General features: G+C 47.1%; 1 protein-coding gene across 2 annotated transcripts in view; it reads right to left on the reverse strand.

The window, feature by feature from the left end:
* ENOX2 (ecto-NOX disulfide-thiol exchanger 2) overlaps window positions 1–17,309 on the reverse strand; it is a 93,173-nt gene that overhangs the window by 46,347 nt on the left and 29,517 nt on the right. For both annotated transcript variants that reach the window (XM_026653366.2, XM_026653367.2), the window contains exons 5-7: window positions 14,845–15,057; window positions 12,686–12,792; window positions 1,471–1,585 (exon numbers count right to left, since the gene is read on the reverse strand). In XM_026653366.2, coding sequence (XP_026509151.1) covers window positions 1,471–1,585; window positions 12,686–12,792; window positions 14,845–15,057 — 435 coding nt within the window. The remainder of the gene's footprint in view (window positions 1–1,470; window positions 1,586–12,685; window positions 12,793–14,844; window positions 15,058–17,309) is intronic.

Consider the following 17,309-nt stretch of genomic DNA (forward strand, 5'->3'; position numbering starts at 1 on the left):
GCAGAAGTAAGCCTAGGCAGGGGCTGGGGTGCCCAACAGCAGCCCCCGGCCTGTGTCCCTGCCCAATGGGGTGCACCGCCCACAGCAGGTATAGAGTTCGGGACTCCCCACAGCAGCCCAGACTGACACAGTCTGGCCAAGGCTCCTGGGCCCCACTCCATGTGGTTGCTGCTCCCTGAGGGTTCTGCCGGCCCCAGAGCTGGGTCCCCCCACCCAGGTGGCTTTTACGGGCTGTGAACAGTCAAAGGGCAGGGGGGAGCTGAGGAGCAGCCGCAGCCCCAGGGCCCCAAGCAGCAGCAGGAGAAGGAGACAGGGAAGCGTTGCAGTCTCCTGCACCATGGCACCAGACAGCACAGCAGCCACCCTGCGCTGCCCAGCTCTGGCTTCTGGCCTCCAACCTGGGGATTTTAGAGGGAAGAAGGTGGGGGTGGCACTTAACTGAGGAGGAGCAGGGGCAGAGCCATGGAGAGGGCTGGGCCTTGTGGTGAGGAGGAAGCAGTCCCCCTCCCCCAATTTTCTGTCTAGCCCCCAACGGGAAGAGGCTGGCGCTGCCCCTGAATAATGCAGAAGATATTCTAATACTATTATGTAAATTGGTCAGCCTACTGGTCACCCTGTCTCAAAAAGGATATTACAGAACTAGAAGGGGTTCAGAGAAGGGCAGCAAGTATAATCAAGGTCCTGGAAAACTCTTGTAAGAGAGATTGAAAAGGCTGAGAGACAAATAAGCAGGGACATGATAAAACTATAGAAATAATGAACGGTTTAGAGAAGGGAGATTAGGAACTTCTATTCTCCCTGCCTCATAACACAAGAATATGACACTCAAAGGTGGCAAATTCAAAACTGACAAAAATAAATACCTTTTAACACAAAGCGTGATTAACCTGTGGAACTCACTGCAACAAGGTGTCATTGAGGCCAAAACTTTAGCAAGAATCGAAGAGGAATTAGATATTTGTATCACTAACAAGAATATCCTGAGTTATAATAGTTAATATTAACAGACATTTTGAGTGGCTATAAAACCTCCTGCTTCAGGATTTAAGCCAGTCTCTGACTATTAGGGATTAGGATGAGAGCCTGATGGGGAGGAAGATTACCCCACATCTGCTTCTGCAAGGTTCTTATGCCTCCTTTTGAAGCAGCTGGTGCTGGCCACTGTTGGAGATGAGAAACTGGGCTAAATGGACCTTGGCTTTGATGCAGTCTGGCAGTTCCTCTGTTTCTATTCTCCAGGAATCTGAAGCACATTAGCCCAGGGATAACCAAAGCCCAGAGTCCAATATTCCTGAGATTTTGGGCTTCTAAATCCTAATTGTAGAAAACTGCAGTAGAAGCTCTATTGTTCAGACTAGGTGATAGGTTCCTAGCTGTGGAAATGAGCTGGTCATTCGGGGCTCCCCAAGGAATTCACACACTGCAGACACACATGCAGATATATTTATCATCCATAGCAAACGATTGTACCTGATTCTTCTGTTTCTTTCGTCTCTGAAGGATCTTCTAGCTCATCGTCAGACATTTCCATTTCCTCTTCTCTTCGAATACCCATGAGTTCATCATTATGAATGTTGCGGATTTCCTAAGGTTTAAACAGAAGATCTTTCAATGTAAGGTTACAAGCCACTTGTTTGTTTTAAGAGTCTGCAAGGAACAGACCCAGTGCTACCAGAAAAGAGCATGTGAGGAGTACTTCACTGCCCCAACCACATAACAGCAAAGACCATTCACATTGTAAAACACTCCTGGCATAAAGTATTCCACCCACTTCCCCAGCACACTCACCCAGCACTGCCCTCCACCTGAATCATTGCCCTCACCCAGTGTTTCCCCACCATGCACCTTGCTCAGCAATGCCCCACCTTGTCCCTCCCCATCACCCTTGCTCAGCCCTGCCCTGCCATACATCCTCTTCACACCTGCCCAGGTTGCAAAGCAGGTCTATGAAGTAGTTTAGTGCCAGTTCTGGTGCTGCAGGCTGGGAGAAGCCTCTTCTCTGGTTTTGTATTGTATTGTACTGCTAAGCAGCTGAGAGGTAGCCAGGAACCAGATTTGAGCCATCACCTGTATGAGCTGCTGATGTCCAACTGCTCACAGGAGGAAATGGTGAATCACTCAAGGGGGTTGTATTTGCCCCCCTGCTCCATCAACGTAAAGCTGGAGCAATGGAGCCACGAACCATTACTGCAGCTCCATTAAGGACCCAGCTGAGGACGGGACACTGTGTCCATTCAGCCATTCCCAATTGTGGAAGGTACCAAAGCCTTCTGACAGCCACACAGCCAAGTGATACCCAGGAGATATGACAATGTTGCCTAAAGCTAGCAAGTCAGAATACACCCAGCTCTTCACTCACTGCATGGGAGGGTCTCATACAAATGACCCACAAGAGTGAATGTTTTACACCTATGCTAACCTCTTAGTGCAGCCCCTTTAGCCCACAGCCAAGGGAGCCCCTTTGTACCTGCACAATGATGCAGAGGGGAAGCCTGTTTGCAGAGAGAGTTGGGGCAGCTGTTAGTACGAGAGGGAGTTGGGGACACACTCCCACATATGCTCTGGGCCATGCTGATCCGATTTCTGTGCATTATGCTTTTTAGCATGCTCCCATTCTGTCCCCTGTGCCTGCAATGCCCTCCCTGGGCCTGTGCACCATGCAGCCTTCCTGTTCCTCTATCAAACCCTCCCTCCCTCCTTTCCACTCTCTGTCAGGAACTTGCCCTCCCACATCAGATTTTGGAGCTAAAAGGGGTAGGAATCATGATGGCACAACCAGGCTCCAAAAGGGACTGAGTGCCAACCCGTCTCCACCTCGCCTGGCCTCACCTCTGCTCTCATCACGTGATGTCAGAGCCAGCCTAGCCTGCAGCTGCTCAGGGCAGGGCCATGGGCCTGACTGTCCTCAGCCTTGTACTGATTTGCACCTGTACTGGGGGAGAATGGCAGCAATTCACCCCGACTTTGCACAGGTGTAAACGTCTGCCTGCGCCACATGCAAGACAGCGGAGAAGCCAGTCCAGCAGCTTCATTAGAACATAAAAACGGCCATACTGGGACAGACCAAAGGTCCATCTAGCCCAGTATCCTGTCTTCTGACAGTGGCCAATTCCAGGTGCCCCAGAGGGAATGAATAGAACAGGTAATTACCAAGTGATCCATCCCCTGTCGCCTATTCCCAACTTCTGACCTTCTCGCTGCAAAGTGTCATTCACACCCAGGGTGCTGTTATAGGGCACAATATCAATACAGAAATCACACAGGAAGAGAGATGGGTAAATATGTTCAGGTGTTAGGATGCCAAAGTTACTTACCAGAGTCCGTCAGAGGTTGCAAAGTGCCCCTCCTAATGGCAACTTACCAGAAAGAGCTTTGCTAAGATTGAGTGTCCCATAAATAGTGACTGTAGAGAATGCAGAGAAGTCTCATTTACTAAGCAAAACAAGAGGAGACCTTACCACAAGAGCCTGGAGCCAATAAGCATTCTCTCTATTCATGTTCGGCTACCCATGAAAAGAGCAGCCAAGCCGTGGGGAAAAAGAAACATTCTCAGATCGGTGCAAAGGGGAGGCCATAGGAAAGGTATCATGAAAAGGACAGGAATGAATGCAGACTCTGCTAGTGAGAGTCAGAGATGACAGTGCAATGAAGTTCAGGAGCCAGAGCTGGCTAGGCTACAAACAAGGGCCTCTGTCAAGCATTTGATCCAATGGTACATGTGACGGGGAACAGGAATCAGGAGGGAAATCTTCCCAGATGCATTAATTCACACTCTTTAATACCTAGCATTCTTGATGGCCTTGAAGCCAGAGAGGCGCAGAGGAGCCAGCATTGCCCAGGGTGCATAGCAAGGTCTGGGACAGGGCTGGCCAGCACCCAAAATGGGAGCTCTGGAGGGTGGAGCTGGAGAGAGTGCAGGTACTTAAGAGAGATCTTATTCAAGGGAAGATGCTTGGTAGCTAGGTAGCTACCCTGGCCTACAAAGTTTCATGTACTGACTCCTTCAGTAGTTTTACTCAGCAGCAGCATTTGGCAGTACTGGGCACCAGCAGGCCCTCATAGGCAAAGTACTGAATAGGGCCTATACCTGACCCCACCCATTGAAATGACTCCCAACATATCATAGAATATCAGGGTTGGAAGGGACCTCAGGAGGTCATCTAGTCCAACCCCCTGCTCAAAGCAGGACCAATCCCTAGACCAGATTTTTGCCCCAGATCCCTAAATGGCCCCCTCAAGGATTGAACTCACAACCCTGGGTTTCGCAGGCCAATGTTCAAACCACTGAGTTATCCCTTACCCCTACAAGAAGTCACCAAGCCACCTCTCAGACCCTCACACTACCGTGTAACCTGTCTGTTGACCTCATCTGAAAGCAGGATCTAATTCTGTAGCACTCTGGTGCTATGGCAGCTTTATTTAGAATAAACTAAATCCAGGACTGAATAATACACACAATACAGCAGCCCCTCTTATTGAATGTAACATCAAAACTAATTTGTTTTATGCTCTTGCTGCACTGGAATAACCTACCTTGGGTTATCCATCACTGGAAGGCATTAATACAAGACTGACTTTCTCTCGAAGAGAGCTACTATAGCTCTGTGAGCCAGGGAGTCCCTCAATGCCCAGAGACAGAGAACACACCATAACATAACTCACATCAGGCCTGACACTCTCATTGCCCCAACACCCTGTTGTCATAATCTGTTTCTAAAGAGTATCATGTGAGATATCATATACCAACTGGTAACACGCTGTTCATTGATATTACTGAGTGATCTATGTGAGGGCAGCACATAACGAATTATAGATGTGTGATTCCAGTGAGAGGACTGGACACTACAAGGGAGACGGTTTTGAGGAGACACAGGACTGGAGAAGCTGTTGGTGTCACCCTGCAAGGAATAGCCCGGCTGGTGAAAGCCAGAGTGAGGCCATTGTTCTGTGAACAGGCTGCTGGTGTCAGGGCTCTGAGCCAAAGCAGCACAGCACAGAAGCACCCAGGGATACAGGGCAGCCAGTGACACAACCCCTTACTGGCCTGGGTGAAACCCATAGTGTCATAGGCTCACACAGAAGTTATGGGCTTGATACAGAGTTTACTGGGTGAGTTATAGATGATCATAGGGGCTCCTTCTGGCCTTAAAATCTATGAATAATCTATGAGCCACAGAGCCTCTCTCACAGATAAGCAGTGACTTCCTGCATGAAAACCAGCCACCAAGTAGCTCTCATGAAAGGAAAAACAAAAACAAATTGCCTTTCCATGACACTATGCAGTACAGTAACTCCTCACTTAACATTGTAGTTATGTTCCTGAAAAATGCAACTTTCAGTGAAACAATGTTAAACGAATCCAATTTCCCCATAAGATTTAATGTAAATGCGGGGGGTTAAGTTCCAAGGAAATTTTTTTGGGGCAGACAAAAGTCATGATATACTGTACAGAACTGTACTGTGGTTGGGAAGTGCCCCTGACTTACCCTACACAGGCACAGCCCGCTGCAGGCAAGGACGCTAGGAAGCACCTTCGCAGCAGCAGCTTCCCCAGAGAAGAACAGGCGCTGACTTTCCCAGGAATGCTCCAGGCCCGCCTCTTCCTGTCCCCGCTCCATTCCAGGCCCATCTCTTCCCACCCCCACTCCACCTCTCTCCAGAGCACGCCAAATACCCGCTCCTTCCCTTCCCTCCTCCCCCCAAAAGTCCTAAGTGCTGCCAAACAGCTGTTTAGCAGTGCTTAGGATTTTCTGGGAGAGAGGGGGAGGAGTGGAGATGCGGCGTTTCCCCGCTCATCCCCCTCCCTCCCAGAAAGTCCTAAGTGCCACAAAACAGCTGTTTGGCAATGGGGAAAGCACTGGGAGGTAGGGGGAGGAGGTGGAGAAGAGGAACTTGTGCAATGCTCCCTTGTAAAGTCACTGCTCTTCCACAGAATCTTACAAGCACTGGACAGAGCAGGCAGCCAAACGACATTATAAGGGAGCATTGCACAACTTTAAACGAGCATGTTCCCTAATTGAGCAGCAACATAACTCTGAAACAATGTTAAGCGGGAGGACGTTAAGTGAGGAGTTACTGTACTGGTGGTAAAGAGAAAGGTCATCTCCAAGTCCCTTAGTCCAGTCTATAAAATACGGACAAGTGACTCGTGTCTTCGTCGAGGGTTCCACATGCTTACAAACAAAACCTCAGAATTGCTCAGCCACACATCTATGGCTTCTATTCTGGGCTGCTTTATCTGTTGAGCAGGATGAGCTTTTATTCTTGAAAGCTGTGTGTTTTAGTGTGCACTTCCTGTAATTATGATACAAATGTGTCTGTTGTAAATATTTATCAACGTTACATAGGGTAGACAAAGTATTACACAATATGACAAATGCACGTAGTGTGTAGCTGTGATATCAGAAGTAGCTGAACCAATCAGCACCCTTACTCCACAGCTAATTTGCATGCAACAGCTTCATTGGCTGTATGAGGGAGACAGAGATGGTGAATTATTTTGTGACGGCATGGGCTTTCAGCTACTAGTACTACTTAAAGGCATAAGTTTAGAAAAGCATGTCTAAGCGTATTTTGTGTTTATGATGTAAATAAAACAATAAAATCACAATGAGTAAGAAAAGTTCAGTAGGAGGCTGAAAGGTTATATTTTTCACCAAGCAAATCATTTATATCTAAATAATCACTCAACATGTTAATTAGGGTCATTAGTGCTAAAATATGTTATTAATGTGAATCCTCTGTCACCTGCATTCATGGTTTTGCCTAGGTGTGCATTTATTTAATTTGCAAAATAATGATGTGTTGTCAGGATTTTAGCTTCCTCTGGATACTCTCACACGATGGTGACAGGCTAATGACAGAATTTCTGGCAGCCCTGCTCATTTGTTGCACCAGAGCAGGATGAATCAGAACCCCCATCCATTGCAGTGAAGCCGCGTGGAGCTCCTTGCCTCACAATGATTTATGGCTTGCCTATGTTATGATTACTAAGCAACGTCCCCCTGCACAAAAGCAATGCTTCTCAGTAGGTTAGGTCATTGGGTCTTTCACTCCCACGTTGCATAAAGCCTTTTGTGTAACAAATAGTATGCAGTGCTGACTGAAATGATACCATGGTTTAATGTCAAAGTATAGCACAGGAAATACACTGAGGTAAGTTAGACCTCAGTAGGGGTAGGTTAGACTGCACTTTTTCTAAGCAGAAACATAGCTGCAAAGAGCCTTCTGTCACTGTTACACATTACATTAAATCGAAAAGAGTAACCTTTATTGTTACATATCCACTCTATTCTGATTTTGAGGGCTACCCATAGTTATGAGAGGTGAAGTGGAACAAGTTAGGGCTGGTCCACACTACCCGCCTAATTCGGCGGGTAGAGATCGATCTTCTGGGATCGATTTATCGCGTCTCATCTGGAAGCGATAGATCGATCCCAGAAGCGCTCCCCCGTCGACTGCGGAACTCCTGCTCGCTGAGAGGAGGAAGCGCTGTCGACGGGGGAGCCTGCCTGTGCCGCGTGGACCCGAAATAGGTACTTTTAGTTCGATATAGGAAACGTCGACTTCAGCTACGCTATTCTCGTAGCTGAAGTTGCGTTTCCTGTATCGATCCCCCGCCCCAGTGTGGACCAGCCCTTAGAGAGGTTGTCAACTGACCAGTTAGACACAGCCAGTTTGATTATATGGTTCTTAATTATAAGAAAAATGAATAATTGTCACCTTCCATCCCGCTAGCTTGATTCTCCATCCATGACACTTCCTGTGTGCCCATCAGACCCTGAGCCTGCAGGCAACACCCCTTATGGGAGAGGATTCCTTTTGCAGTGCTGCCAACTCACAATTTTGGTCCCCGCTGCAGGCAGTCTTGCAACGATAGGTCTGTCAATCATACAATCTGGGTGAAGCAAAATATGAGAGACATGGGCTACCTCACATGATCCCCTTTAGCCCAGTGGAAGGTGCACATCCATAGGCCATTAATTCTTGTCACACATCTTCCACTGACAGCTATTAATGGTTCTGTGCACTTCACCACCCTTATCCTGAGCCAAAGTGTCATACTGCTGGAGAGATAACTATTATTCACAGATAACATAACTCAGAGCCTGTATAAGGTTATTTCAGGCACAGCTGGAAGTAAAACCTAGGTCTCTAAGATATACCTACGATAAACAGAAATCTTACCCGCTTTGCTACATAACCTTCCAGATGTTTCTGTAGCTTACTCTAGCACAATGTGGCTTTGTGTCACCCGTTAGCAGCTAGGACACAGAGAGAGTTTCATAGACTCATAGATTCCAAGGCCAAAAGGGAACATTGTGATCATCTAGACTGACCTCCTGTATAACACAGGCCGCAGAACTTCCCCGAAAGAATTCCTAGAGCATATCTAAAAAAAATCCAATTATCAATTACTCTCACCATTTGCAACTTATACCTTATTTCCAGTCAGAACTTGTCTAGCTTTGAATCCAGCCATGGAATCATGTTATATCTTTCTCTTCTAGAATGTAGAGCCCATTATCAATTTTTCCCCTATGTAGGTACTTATAAGCTGGGATCAAGTCACCCCTTAAACGTCTCTTTGTTAAGCTAAATGGATTGAGCTCCTTGAGTCTATCATTAAAAGGCACATTTTCATATCCTTTAATCATTCTCATGGATCTTCTCTGAATCCTCACCAATTTATCAACATTCTTCTTAGGGTCTGTCCACACTGCAATCAGGAAGTGTGACTGTAACACGTATAGACATACCTGAGCTATCTAGGTCAAAGCTAGTTTGGGTAACAATAGCAGTGAAGATGCAGCAGGGGCACCTGTAAAGGCTAGCCCTGCATGCCCAGCACCCTGGGTACCTGCTTGGGAAGCCACTGCTACTGCTATTGTTACTGAAGCTAGCTAGATCAATGCTAGCTGGGGAATGTCTACACATGTTTTAATCACACCTTCCACCTGCAGTGTAAACATACCCACAGGAGTCTCTCGTACAGCATGGGGATGGTTGCAAAATAAGAAGCAAACTGTACTGAAGAGGATTTCTTGGTACTGACGCTCCCAAATGAGGAAATGGGAGGTGAACAGCCCAGCAGCATGCTCCCCTGAAGGATGGGGGACATGTGCCTCCATCATCCACAAAGATGTTGAGCTGGGGAAATGTCCAAACCAGCTCCCCTAAAAGTTTTGTTGAGGGTGAAAACTCTATCCCCATTGGTCAACTAATAGTAAGAGAGGTGAGTAGGACACCTTGGTGGGAGACAGGGTCTGCCCAGGTGCCATAGTTGGCAGGAGAATTGTATGGGGTGAGGAAGGGTCCCCCCTGGATCTTCTCGGAGAGCTGCACACCTTTGTCATTCAATTCTAAGCCAGGGGAACACTGTCTGCTTTTGGATTGGTGCTTACATTTTTCACAGCTCCAGTGGCCAGCTTTGACATCACACACTACAGCATGGCCAGAAAGACAGGAACACTCCACAACTAGCACCAGGACCTCTGAGAATTACAGTTAGAGAAGAACAGTCTTCTGTGTGTTCCAGGCGGTGGGAGGGTGCAGCAGCCTGGCAACAGCATGCTGTGGGGCTGTGCAAAATGTAAGCAATAGTAAGTGAGGTGAGTAGGACACCTTGGTGGGAGGCAGGGTCTGCCCAGGTGGCAGGGGAATTGTATGGGGTGAGGAAGGGTCCAGCCTGGATCTTTTCGGAGAGCTGCACACCTTTGTCATTCCAATTCTAAGCCAGGGGAGCACTGTCAGCCTGGAAAGACAAACCTTGCTACCCCCTTCCTTCTGTGGGTCACAAAGGATTTAACTATGCCTGACAGCATCCTGGGAGGAGGATGGTCTTGTGGTTCAAGCACTGAACTGGGACTCAGAAGACAAAAGTCCTGTCTGTCATAAAGTTCATGACCTTGGGCGACCACCTAATTACTCTGTGCTTGAGCTTCCCATGTGTAAAATGGTAGTGTTGATAGTATTGGTATATTCCTTCCTCAGGGATCAGCTCATTAATGACTGTGATGTGTCCAGATACCTCATCGCTGGGGCCACAGAAGCAGATAGATCTCCATTTTAGCAACAGGGAACTGAGACCTGGAGATGTAATGAGTTGTTCGAGGCCTCACAGCAGGTCTGTGGCATATTGGAGTGTATAACCTAGATCTCCTGACTCTGCATCCCAAGCTTTGATTAGTCAATACCCTATCTTACATCCATCCGAATTTTGTAAACAATGGCTACAAATACCTACCCAAGTTGCAGTCTCTTATTAATACAGCATTGTACTTCCCCGCATGGGCTCAGCTTGCTCATTATGCAGCTGCCAGGGCAGCTCCATGGTTAAGGTTATGTTGAGATTAGCAGGGACTCAATTACTTTATTTTTCAAACATAAAATATTATTTCCAAACTTACAGCACTCCCTCTGTGAATAAAGAATGGACTTTGTGAATTCACAAATGTCTCCACTGTTCAGTGTAAGAGGCAGGAGTATTTTAAAATTATTCCTTCTTGAACTTCGATTCACAAGCCTAGCCTGTTTTGGATCTCTGCAGCTGATGAATGTCTTTGTTGTGAGACTCGATGACTGATTCACTGGAGGATTTTATTAAATCTAGACTGAGACTTCTTTTTTAAGTTTCATTAGCTGAAAATAACTGAATTATTTGCATGTTCTACATAACTCTTTATATCCTGGGGGGATAATAGTTTGGAAGACACCACTTTTGACATCAGCCTTCCTAACGGGAGAGGTGTAAGAGTGGGACTCAGTGTGGGAGGAGCCCCATCCTATGAGGTTTTCAGGAGAGGAGCTTCATGCCTACAGATCTCCTCAGCGTAGCAGATCTCTGCAGCCACTCCTGCAGACCTTACAAGGTTCACTATAGCAGAGTCTCCTCCTGCACACTTCCTCAGGCATGCCAAAGAGGAGCTGGATGAACTCTACAGGCAGGGATCTAGTGTTATGACCCTTTCCAGTGGTCTGATGGAAGAATGGGTTCCAGTGTACAAATTTTCCATCCTTAGAAACTGAGAGCCAAATCCTGGGAGAATATCACTTCCATAAAAATAAGTGTTCGGTGATCTTAATTTGTCCCTGTGAAGGTGCAGCACTGCTTCATACAGGGGCCAGGTAAGAACAGATCTCTTCTGCCTCATATTTTATTGTTTGTAGTGTTGAAGCAGTGTTGGTACCAGGATATGAGAAAGACAAGGTGGGTGAGGAAATATATTTTATTTGATCAGTTTCTGTTGGTGAGAGAGACAAACTTTGGAGCTACACAGAGCTCTTCTTCAGGCCAGAGGAAGAGCTCCGTGTAAGGTTGAAAGTTTCTCTCTCTCACCAACAGAAGCTGGTCCAATAAAAGATATTACGTCACCCACCTTGTCTCTCTCATCTTTTATTCTCACTTTAGAAGGAACTGCAGTTTTAACCACAACCCAAAGTAATTCCACTGTTACACTGTAAACTTAGGCTATGTCTACATTAGCACATTTGTTAGTAAAACTTTTGTCAGTCAGGAGTGTGAAAAAACACCGCCCTGACTGACATAAGTTACACCAGTGGTTCTCAACCCACGGGCCCGTATGCGGCCTAATTAACAAACAGCTGCGGCCCAGCTGTGTGCTAAAAAATCCGAGTCCTGGCTGCCCAACCGCCCGCGGCAGGGTCCAGCCTCTGGCTGCCCAGCCCTCCACGGCAGGGCCTGGGGTCCAGCTGCCTGTCCCTGCGCCCAGGGCTCCACTCCTGGCCCCACTCTATTGAGGGGTCTCTGGGCAGGGGGCGCTGTGGTTCTCAGCCTGAGGACCACAATGATAAATAGGCTGAGAACCACTGAGTTACAGTGACAGAAGCGGCAGTGTGGACAGCACTAAATCATAAGAACATAAGAACGGCCATATTGGGCCAAACCAAAGGTCCATCTAGACCAGTATCCTGTCTTCCGACAGTGGCTAATGCCAGGTGCTTCTGAGGGAATGAACAGAATGGGTCATCACCAAGTGATCCATCCCCTGTCGCCCATTCCCAGCTTCTGGCAAAATTCCCAGCCATCATAGCTACCTCCTCTCGTTGAGGGTGGTTTAATTACGCCGACGGGAGAGCTCTCAGAGTGGCTACACAGGAGACCTTACAGCGGCACAGCTGCAGCGGTACAACTATGTCGCTGTGAGGTCTCCAACGAAGACATAGCCTTAATTACATTCTATAGGCACAGAAGTATAATGATGTCCTTCACCAGACCTGCTGGATTTGTGCCAGCTTTAAACTTTGCACCTCTAAAGACTGTTACAAGGATTAGATAAAGGACTGTGTAGTCCTTTTTAGGATTCTCTCTCAGGTGACTCCACGCAGTTTCCATACCAGTACACAAATGTTTACAGCCCTAATACCACAATAGAAACCATGGCCCAATAGTTATTCTTGTACACAATACCAATGGCTTACAGGGCTCAATTTATCGTTACTAGGGCTGTATTACCATACACAGGATCCTTCTCCAGTCAGAGACATCAATGGAACACATATTACCTTTGTTGCAGCAGATGATCTAAGTAAGGCCCATATTGCACCATTTCATTAAGGCTGTTTCTGTCCATGTGAGCACAGTGCCCACGTAAACTTAAAATCAATATCCTGTTAAGAAAGAGACTGTACTCTGGAGGATCTAACACAATAAAAAATTACCAACCTCGGCTTGTTTGCACCACACGCTGATGTTCTTACGCTGAGCTTTCGTGAAATGGTCCCAAGCCTTTTGTTTGGAGGCGGAATGGTACACAGCCACTATCTGCTCAACTGTGAAATCAGCAGTCAAATCGGGCCAGAATATCATCCAGAGAATGCGAACGAGAGGAGTAAAGGAGTAAAAGAGCGGAATCAGGCAGGTGGTTTGGCTAATCTTTTGTTATAACACTGTATTGTGCTGAGGCCATGCTCAGGAGGGACTCAGTGCCCAGAAAGGAAAGAGGGGACTCCAGAAGGCCAAAGCCTAAGTGTCTTCCAAGTTATTAACAACTGGGGAAGCCAGTGTCATTCTCAACAGAACAAAAGAGAAACAGGGTTAAATGCACAAAGGATACATTGTAGAGGTGGAGCCAACAAGTCAAACAGGATTTCCTGGAAATCCAGCAGAACAGGGTCTCGCACTCTTTAGAATGGAAGGATTTTGTAGCTGGCTTTATGGATGTTCTTCTCTCCCATTGTTTCAGTCCCAAAGCACAGAGGCATAACCTGGACATTATAACACACCACCCACATAAACACAGGGAAGGATCCTCCACCACAGGGCAGCAAAACCAGGAAGCTCTCTCCTTTCCCTGGACACTCACCTGTCAAACCAGGGCTCCGGAGTCATTTTCCTGCCAATTTTTGGAGAAGTTTTTAAAGGAAGTATGTGATCTCCCGCTGCAAGGGGGTAGAATTCACCTCACAACAAGAAGCATAGCTAGAATTGGCTTTGTATATTTGGCCTGCTGCAGTGGGCATGATGAAATAAAACTCAGTGCACTCTATGTTTAGACTAACCAGTGCAGCTGTAATAAGAATACTAATGGGTGTGCTATAATGACTGATTACTAAGGCTGCAATTTAGTTACGGAGGTCATGGAATCCGTGACTTCCAAAGACATCTGTGACTGGGATCTGCAGGGTCCCCTGCAACATGTGGAGGCAGGGAACTGTGAGGTACCCCCGCAGCTCCCAGCCACCGCAGATGGCAGGGGGGAACTCCGCAGCTCCCAGCCACCAAGGGCAGCAGGAGGGAACCACCACTCCCAGCCACTGCGGGCAGCAGGGGGGACCCGGCGGCAGGGGAAATCCCCGCTGCTCCCAGCCGCTGCAGGCGGCAAGGCGGACCCTGCCACTCCCTGCCCCGAGGGCAGCAGGAGGTCCCGGCGGCTGGGGGGGAATCCCCGCCACTCCCCATCCCCATTGGTGACAAGAGGGACCCCCATCGCTCCCCGCTGCCATGGGCGGCAGGGGGAACCCGCAGCAGGGGGAATTCCACTGCTCCCTCTGCTGCCCTCGGGGGGATCCATGGAGCTCCCGGCTGCTGCAGGTGGCGGGGGGGGCCCCGGCAGCTCCCAGCTGCAGTGGGGGGGACCCCTGGAACTCCCTGCCCCCCTTCCCTCTCCCCACAGCTGCCCAGGCTACCCATTTTGTCATGGGTATTTTTAGTAAAAGTCAAGGACAGGTCACGGGCTTCCGTGAATTTTTCATTATTGCCCGTGACCTGTCTGTGACTAATTACACAACACTTCCTGCTCTCTCTATTACTACTTACTCTGCAGAAAACACTGCATCTCTTGGATTCAATGCCCATATTTGTTTATGTTAAGAATAGAAAAAAATCTGAATCAAGATTAAACAAGATTAAGCATGAAAGGAAAACCAAATGCAAAAGGCACTAGTTTAAAATTTGGTCCTACAAAACCATGAGAAATTGATTTAATCTCCTATTTATGGAAACAGGACTTTGAAAACATTCTGTTACATCCTACCTTTGGTGAGTCAATCCTGAACATTGCACCGAGGCACTGGGCTGCTGGGACTTACCTTCACTGCACACAAAGGGGCAGAATGTTGGGCATTGCTACAGTAGAATAATTAACAGAATATATTTGAGAGAGAACAAATGAGGAGTTCATTCCCCCGTGCGTAAATGCTTCCTCCACGATACACCAGAAGAAGTTTATGGAGGTAAATGACATATATCTGTAAATTAACTGTATTTGTTCAGCCATGGTGATTATTTTTTCTGGGGTCTTGCTGTATTTGCTGTGCCCCCTCAAAAACAAAAAAATCTCCCAGTAATACATGAACAACGCTCAGTGCAGAAATACTACTCACACTGAACTAGAATCCCTGAGAGAGCAAGCTTAAACTTCTCCTTAGCTTCCTCCATCTCTTTCTCATGGGCTGCTTTCTCGTTCATCAATCTGCGAATGTGACTGTTAGCTGACTGGATCATGGAGTAGAAGTTGTTTGCACTCCGCCTGTTCACTTCTCCACGTTCTATCCAGGTCACCAAGGTCTGCACTGCTTCCAAGAACTTGGAATCATCTGGGTCAAAACAGAAAATTTTTAGAACAGGCAAAATCTGCAGAGTCATTTCCAGTGGCACAGCTGTTCAGCAGCCACCTTCCCAGCAGTCAGCACTGAACTATTTGCTTAGTCTAGCAGGATTAGATTCCTCAAAACACAACATGGCCAGCTTTCAGTCAAATATCAAATACATAGGGGCTGCCAGCACAGCAATTTATGGAAAGCATGCTTTGCAAAGATTATCTAAGAGGTTTTCTGGTTTCTCTGTATTTGATGATAATTTATGAATCTGGCTAGCTACTACTATTTTTAAATATTCTCCAATTATGATCATATTTTAAAGGGGAAATGCATTACATTAGGCCACAGGCCTAATCTGTCTTAAAATTATTATCTGAATTGTCCTCAGAATTATACATAGTTTTAAATCTGCCTCTTTGCTGCAGAGAAATCAAGAAAAAAAAGTAGTTGCTGAAATACAATACAGAGGAAGGCAAGGCCCCCAGCTAGCTCACAACCATAGTGCTGGAGCAGAGTTGGGTAAACTGCAGCAGCTCTACTGAAGAGACAATACAAAGGCATGGATCAAACCCTGAAATGCCTACCCAGTTTTAGTCACTCTTTGCCCTGGCAAAATGCCCACTGACTCAAAGACAGTTTGCCTGAGTAAAGGCATGAAGATTTAGCTTCATGTTTACTTAATGGAAACAAACAAAATTAGTTTAGCAAGGAATGACACTTTCAGGCTACTAAAGAACAATAACAAATGTTACAACTCAGGGGACTGGCAAAAGGCTGGCTGAGGAGCAGGTGAGCTGGCTATGGGGTGGGCAGCAGGGTGTCCCTGGCTCAGGGGACTGGTGAACGAATGGCCCAGGAATTGGTGAGTGACTGGCTCCAGGGCAAGGTGCTGGGGAGTGCCTGGCTCAGGGGACTGGTGAATAGTTAATTCAGGGGGATGCTTGGCCACAAAAGCTGTTTACCTCTAGGTCACTGGGTCATATCTGCCTCAGGTAACAGTAACTGAGAGGACTTGCCAGATGAAGGCTATTGTCTAGCCTTTGTGAAAGGGGTTGCTGTTCTCAGCCTACGTCACCCCTCTAGCTGTTGAGAGGGGTTCCATGCTGACCAGCTGGGAAACTGCAGCCCAAATTTTCAAAAGTCTCTAGTGATGTTAGGTGCCCAACGTGAGACACCTGAAAGCAGCTGATTTTCAGAAAGTGCTGAGCACCCTCACCCCCTCAGAGTCAGACCCATTTTAGGAGTCGCAAGTTGGGCACCCAATCATAGAATCACAGAATATCAGGGTTGGAAGGGACCTCAGGAGGTCAACTAGTCCAACCCCCTGCTCAAAGCAGGATCAATCCCCAGACAGATTTTTGCCCCGATCCCTAAATGGCCCCCTCAAGGATTGAACTCACAACCCTGGGTTTAACAGGCCAATGCTCAAACCACTGAGCTATCCCTCCCCCCCACTAGATTTTGAAAATCTGGGCCTGTTTAATATATATGCCCTATGTAGATTTATGCCACACAAAAACAGATCACTTAACTTTGTTGTAAATGTGTCTTTTCATAGCAGAAAGTTTACTACTCTAAGTCGGTTAACCATACCCCCAAGACCACAAAGGTAGTTGTTAATGTCTTGATGCCTTTGCTGCTCCTCCCACATTAGCCAGGAAAGTGTCACCACCTCAGCTGAAAAATGTCCCAGCTTTAACCCCTAAATAACCACAAACATGTTCAATTCTACCTAGAGAAGGGTGTCTCAGAAACTTCTAGTCCCTTGTTCTTGGTGACATAAGTGATGGATCAAATATCCAATTTCCTGAGTGACTTTGTCCACCCAAGATGAACCTGACGGCCCTGCTGACATCCAAATGGTGTCATCTCTATCTCCTGAGGATGAGAGGGCTCAGGACAGAATGAAGTCCTGATTGAGCTGGTGAGAAGAACGGATTTTAGGTAGGAAATCTGAGTATTACTTTTGGGGGAAAGCTGCAGAAAAGCCTCTTGACAGACAGTGCATTTAACTTGCTAATCCTTCAAGCAGATGTGACTGCAATTAAGCAGGCATCTTTGATAGAGAAGAAATATCATGAGTTAACCATCGGCTGAAAGGGCTGCTCTGTGAAGTGTTCCATAATGAGGTTTAGCTTCCAGCTAGTATAGGAGCTTTAATAGAAAGGAAATCTTTGCCACTGCTTTAAGAAACCGGGAGATGTGTAGGAGAGAAGCCAGACTGCCTTTGTCAGATGACATTGTGAGAG

The sequence above is a fragment of the Terrapene carolina genome, unplaced genomic scaffold (genome assembly GCF_002925995.2).
Source record: "Terrapene carolina triunguis isolate 2854851 unplaced genomic scaffold, T_m_triunguis-2.0 Scaffold137, whole genome shotgun sequence".
NCBI classification, from domain to species: Eukaryota; Metazoa; Chordata; order Testudines; family Emydidae; genus Terrapene; species Terrapene triunguis.